This window comes from Phalaenopsis equestris, unplaced genomic scaffold (assembly GCF_001263595.1).
Source record: "Phalaenopsis equestris unplaced genomic scaffold, ASM126359v1 Scaffold000840, whole genome shotgun sequence".
Classification (NCBI taxonomy): Eukaryota; Viridiplantae; Streptophyta; class Magnoliopsida; order Asparagales; family Orchidaceae; genus Phalaenopsis; species Phalaenopsis equestris.
Genome location: NW_018165280.1, coordinates 2,197,813 through 2,203,788, shown reverse-complemented (window position 1 = coordinate 2,203,788; position 5,976 = coordinate 2,197,813). Strand labels below are relative to the sequence as shown.

The following is a 5,976-nucleotide window of genomic DNA, read 5'->3' as shown; positions in this document are numbered from 1 at the left end:
GGTGCGATATTGCGCATATATATATAGTGCGCATTGGACATTGCTTGAAAATAAAACATTTTTAACAAAAAAAAATATATTTATAAGAACTTTTAACTTAATTAAATATAATCAGGAATCAAAATAAATTCTTGAGACAACAAACATCTTCAATTTTTAGAAGAGTTTATGCAGAACATAATGCCTCTCAAAGTTGTTCCCTTTCCTTTCTTTTTTTTTTTTTTAGAACAACCATAGTTATTGCTCAACTGCTCCCGCATTGGCTCACCTCATAAATGTGTCTGATAATTATTAATATTAAAAATTTATTATGAACTTCTGCTATATTTATGTTAGATGCGCAGATACATAGAAATTCTGGTATATTTATGTAAATGCCCCCAAAAGATCAGCCCCTACAGAAATTTATCAATTGGAAACACATATCTAACACTGTACATAGCCATAAATGTTCAGTGATGTGAATAAATCTTATACATACACGTTAGACATAAGACATTCTTCATTATTAGCACCTGGTACCACCAAACATAATGCAGTTTTGTTCAACCATCCAGCCATACCAACACCACCACTTCTCTTCCACGGTCTTAGTAAATGCAACAAGAAGAGACATTAGGTAACATACTAAACAATATCAAATCATAATGAGATGAGCAACCAAAGCCACCCCATGTAACAATAACAAAGTTGTTTTTCATTGTACATAATACAACAGACCATTATTATTTTCCAAATGACTCGTCAACATATGAAAAACCACCACTCGGTGGCCCATGTACGAAAAGAGACATTAGGTTGCAACCAAACAGCCCCTAAGATTATTGTAACACTATCTTCTTACCAGACAAATGAACCACGTCATAGTTGAAAGAATGGTCAAAAAGACTGAAACACAACCCTGGTTACAAAAAATTCAAAATTCAAACAAATATAGATTTTTTTTAATAAGAAGGTTGAGCAGAACGTAGAAAAAAAAATATTAAACAAAGGAGTAACTGTGCTGGAAAGTCCAATTAATGGACCCAGACAGAGACTTAGTTACCAACTTCTGTAACCTTTAGTAACATACTCTTCCAAAAGTAAAAAAAAAAAAAACAATACAATTTTTTTCGTGAAAATGAAATCTTCAAATGAAACCACCAACCCCATTTTAACAGCCCCCCAGCCAAAAAAAAATTTACTTCCTGATTCAATTGCTCGTAGTAGAAAATTCTTCATCAACAGGAAAGAGTAGAAAGTATTATTTCTACTTTACTATCAGCCATTTTGATCCAGATGAAGCTATTCCAGCCAATCATCAATAACACTTGCGTGATCAAAACCACCAATCTCAACACCAAAAGCATCAGCTTCTCCAACCAAAGATTTCATGGATGACGGCTTCTCTGGGGTCGTCTCTTTCACTAGAGAATGAACCCAGGAAACATCAGGCTCTTCACCATTAGAAGGAAGCTCAAAAGAAGATGAACGCTTTAGCCTGCCCAGCTCATCACCATTCATGCCCCAATCAAGCGTGCCTGATGGGGAGCCCCACTTGGACAAGGATGAGCTCAGCAGAGAGCCGGCCATTGCCGGTGCACCCGCCACCAGATCGCGGGAGCTGAGGCTCCTCAGAGTTTGCTGCTGCTGCTGCTTCTCAAGCTGAGCAAAGGTAGCATGGTGGCGGGAGGAGCTCAATGGGGACACAGGTTCCATGCTTCTAGGAGACATCCTTCCAGGTGACAATAAACCAAGAGAAACCTGCAAAAGAGAGGAGTGCCCTGGGTGCTGTTGATCCAGAGTTTTTGGAGAGAACATCCCTGTATTGATAGGTGAAAGAAGATTCTGTTGCTGTTGCTGAAACTGATTAAAAATAGCAGTTTTATGTGATGGAGAAAAAAGAGCTCCCTGCTCGGAGTTATATCTTGGAGAGGACGAAATTTCTGCTGAAAAAAGATCATCAAGGTTAGAACCATTCAGGTTCTTAGATCGTGTTGTTCTGTTCACAGCAGAGGAGCCAAATCGAGAGATGTACAGATCATTCATCAACTGATGAGCTTCTAATTCTTGGTTATAGTAGTCGTCCAATGGTATGTCTCTTGCATTAAGAGATGATCTCAGCCTGCTTGACTGAAGATTGCTTCCAGGAAGGTGAAGTGCAGGAACATTAGGTTGAGGCCAATTCATTGAAGAATGAGAAATCCCATTGGCGGAAGGTGACAAAGGAGGTGTAAAAGAAGGCATAACAGCTGAAGCAGAAGATGGAGAGCTTGGTACAAGGCCCATGGCAGCCATCTCCATGGCAGTGGAGGCGGAAGTTCTAGGAGAAGGCACAGCTGAACCAGTAGACATGTAGAGGGGACGAAGCTCTTCATTAGTGTGAGCAAAGAAACAAACCCTTCTCGCACAGTTAGTTCCATCCTTACAAAGTCTGGTGCGATATTGCGCTGGGTGAAGCCAGCACTCGAACACCCCGTGTGCATACTCACACATGTCCCCCCTCCTGCATGCCCCTTTTCGAAAATCGGGACAAGGAACGCAGCTATAATGGAACTTCCTAGGGTCTCGCCTCCGGGCATTTTCTCCGGGATGAACAAATGGGCACTCAGTCCAGTCATGAGAGTAAGCCCTAGAGCAAGGTCGTACCTTGAATGAGAACATTCGGAACTCATCTGTACTATAAGCGACGTTTTTGATATCAGGAAGGGAAGGATCGACAGGATACTCTTTCTTCTCCGGTAGTATGGGAAGTTCCTCATATTTTACATCATTTGGAGATGAAGATGAATCTGAGGAAGGAGACCCCTGGTCCTCTGCTGATGAAGAAAGTGATGGAGAGTTGGAATTGGATGAGGATGAAGATACCACCCAAAGGTCTTGCCTGTGAATCTCACGGACCACTCCATCAGAACTTCCAAGAAGTTCTTCAAGTGTGACCTTCCCATTAGACTTCTTACAAGGGACAGTAATCACATCAGCTGGTCGATGACCCATGGCATCAACAATGTTAGGGTCAGCTCCAGCAGAAAGGAGAACTTTTACTGCCTCCACAGCATTCACCGAACCACCAGAAGCAGCGCAGTGAAGGGCAGTAGTCTTATCCGGGCCACAATATCGGTTAACATTCTCAGAGGAGAGGTTAAGAATTAATTCAAGCACTTCAAGGCTTCCATAAGTGGCTGCGACCATGAGTGGAGTTCTCTGCTCGAACACCTTCTTGCGCCCATACCAGTCCCCAACCTCATCAATGGCCAAAGGATCTCGATCAACAAATCGCTTGAAACCGTCCAAATCATTGTTGGCCGCGAGTTCAAGAACACTAGCAAAAGTGTCTTCGATCACCACACTAAGTTGATTCATCTCTTTCACTGCAGAGTTGCCAAAGAAGTATTAAGAAAAAGGACTACCACACAAGATTTCAACTTGGCTAGCGTACACATTAAACAGGTAAAGACTAGTTTTGGGTCTTTATATACATAACACCATATTGCTTTTACATATTTCACACCTCAAAAGTTAACATTACAAAATCCACAATTCCGTTAAAAGACTTCCTCTCTACTACCGCACCTCTTGGCTTCACGCCTCCGCTGCTTTGCAAAACAACGCAACTACAGCCACCCGCCGGCCAACACTTCCTCACAACAATCTCTCCAATTCCCACCGTCACCGCTGCTCCGACAAAACTAACCCCATGATCGGAAGCAGCCCCGTTGAAGATCGCCTGGGGACATGTTAAAGACATGTAGTTTTGCCGGCGTCTGGTTTGCTGTTGGAGCAACTCCAGCGTGAAACCGAGAGGTAGATATGGGGAGAGAACGAAGTACTAACGGAGGTGTGGATTTCTTATTATTAAACTTTGGGGGTGAGATATGTAAATAACAATGCTTCCAGTACTATGAATGTAAAAACCCCTTTAAATTCCAAAGTGAAGTAAACAAACTGGTTTACAATCGATCTGAGATCCAAAGTTCCATGAAAAAAAAAAGCAGCAATCTAACACTTGAAGAATTCATAATTTCTATATTCCTAAGCTAAAGTTACCAAGCAGTAAATAACTCTAACATAAAAACAAGTTAAATAAATGATCCAACTCAACACCGAAAGACATATTTTACAGAACATTCGCGCTACAAATTTATCAAAATCGGTCCCCAGAAAAACAAAAAAATAAACAATCCACCTTAACAAAAGCAAAAGCACGCAATCAAGCCAAAAGAAAACTAAAAGGCACACAAGCACATACCTGCTAAAAGTGTATCAAGCTGAAGATTCAGCTACCTGAATCGACACCCGAATCGACATAAGAGATCGCCACAAGTCTCCGGATAACAACCGATTTCCCCCTAATCTGACTAAAACACCTCGTCGGCAGCCCCTAGCTCATCTATGGTAAAACGACACAACGTACGCATAGCCTCGAGTTGCTGAAGCAGAACAGAGCAGAGTAGCAGAGGAAACACTCGAAAAGAAAGAAGATGAAGGGAGGAGAGAGAAGGGAAGCAGGCGGGCTGCTCCTCTGTGTGTCGGAATTGAGGCGAAATGAAACGCTCCTGAAATGAACAACAAATTTTGGGGACCCCGAAATTTAACCCCCTCGGCTCTCTGGGTTCTACCGCAAGCCCGCGAGATGAAACCCACTCGAAATTAATCCAAATTCACCCAACATGCGGGTGGGATTCACTGTGAATTCAAAAGGATGGTTACCGGCTTGGCCGGTCAAAAGGAGGGCGGCTTGCCGGTCAGTTGGGATTCGGATACCGGCTGGTGCAGGGGAACGAGGAAAGTCGTGCTAGTTTCGAGTTTAATTTGCTCGATTGGAATCCGATGTGGAGTCCGCGAATCCAGGGGTGGACGGACTCCAAATAGCAATTAAATTTTGTTCGGAGTTGGATGGAGTCCGCGGCGGTGAATCAATTACGGAGATGCGATGCAATATTTATAATTATTATTATTTTTTTGAAATTTTTATTGTGAAAAGTGAAAAATAGTCATCATTTTTTATCCTCAAATGTGATAATAATTTTTAATTATTTTTCATATAAATTATTTCCGTAAATTTTGAAAAAGTTTAAAATTATTTTGATATTTTTACATATTTTGAGACTAAAATAGTTCTAATTATTTTGATAATATAATTTTTATTCTGAAATTGTAAATAAATTTAAAATTTTATAAAAAATATATTTTTAAATCTTTAATAAATTTAATCGTGATTTGATGTGTACTACAAACCATACATAATCCATTGGTTGGAGTAGATATATATATATATATATAATTAGAAAAAATCAGCCTGTTTAGTTTGATTCCTCCATATATTTGAAGTTAAATGTCTTCTTTGAAATTTTAATTTATTATTTTATCCATTAAACTTTCTAGTATTTGGACTTTAAAATTTATAGTTTGAATTTTAGAGCTCCATTTTTTAGAAAAGGTGCTGAATTAGTCTTTTTTTTTCAATTTAATGCATATTTTAAAGATAATTATCTAACTTTTTAAGTTGTGATTTACATTTTTATTAGGTTTGATACATCTTTAATAATTTTTCATCATCTAACATGAATCTCAAGGCATGATAAGAATCTTAAGATGATTTTTGAACAAGAATATTCAAACATGGATAAAAAGTCATCGTGAACTCTGATGTTAGCAAACTTACAGCAAATTGACTGGCTCTACAAGAAGAACCCAATGTTACCAAAATTGGTCTAATCCAAACCAAATCAAGCCCGGATCAAGTCATTAAACCTTTTTTGAAAGTATTCTGGACACGTTTGGAAGGTCAAACAGATGTTGATTTTGACGACTTTATAGTAAAATCGAACGTCTTGACAAGAATAATTCAACGCACCCAATATCACTCTAGTTCGATATCATTAATAAATTCAAATGTTTATCAAATGACGTCTGATTAAGAGAAACATTCTAAATCGTCTAATCAAAGTGATTTATATTTATGTATTAATTGCACTCATAACTATATAATATAGC

General features: G+C 39.2%; 1 protein-coding gene across 1 annotated transcript; it reads right to left on the bottom strand.

Annotated features, from left to right (window-relative positions):
- Window positions 1–1,171: 1,171 nt before the first annotated feature.
- Window positions 1,172–4,554, bottom strand: LOC110031620 (zinc finger CCCH domain-containing protein 24-like). The gene is made up of 2 exons (XM_020734918.1): window positions 4,229–4,554; window positions 1,172–3,350 (listed from the first exon to the last, which is right to left on the bottom strand). The coding sequence occupies exon 2, from the start codon at window positions 3,340–3,342 to the stop codon at window positions 1,285–1,287; it is 2,058 nt and encodes a 685-aa protein (XP_020590577.1). The 5' UTR covers window positions 3,343–3,350; window positions 4,229–4,554; the 3' UTR covers window positions 1,172–1,284.
- Between the last annotated feature and the right edge of the window lie 1,422 nt (window positions 4,555–5,976).

Excerpts from the sequence above, each read along its gene's own strand:
- LOC110031620 (XM_020734918.1), bottom strand. The coding sequence starts at position 3,342 with ATGAATCAACTTAGTGTGGTGATCGAAGACACTTTTGCTAGTGTTCTT.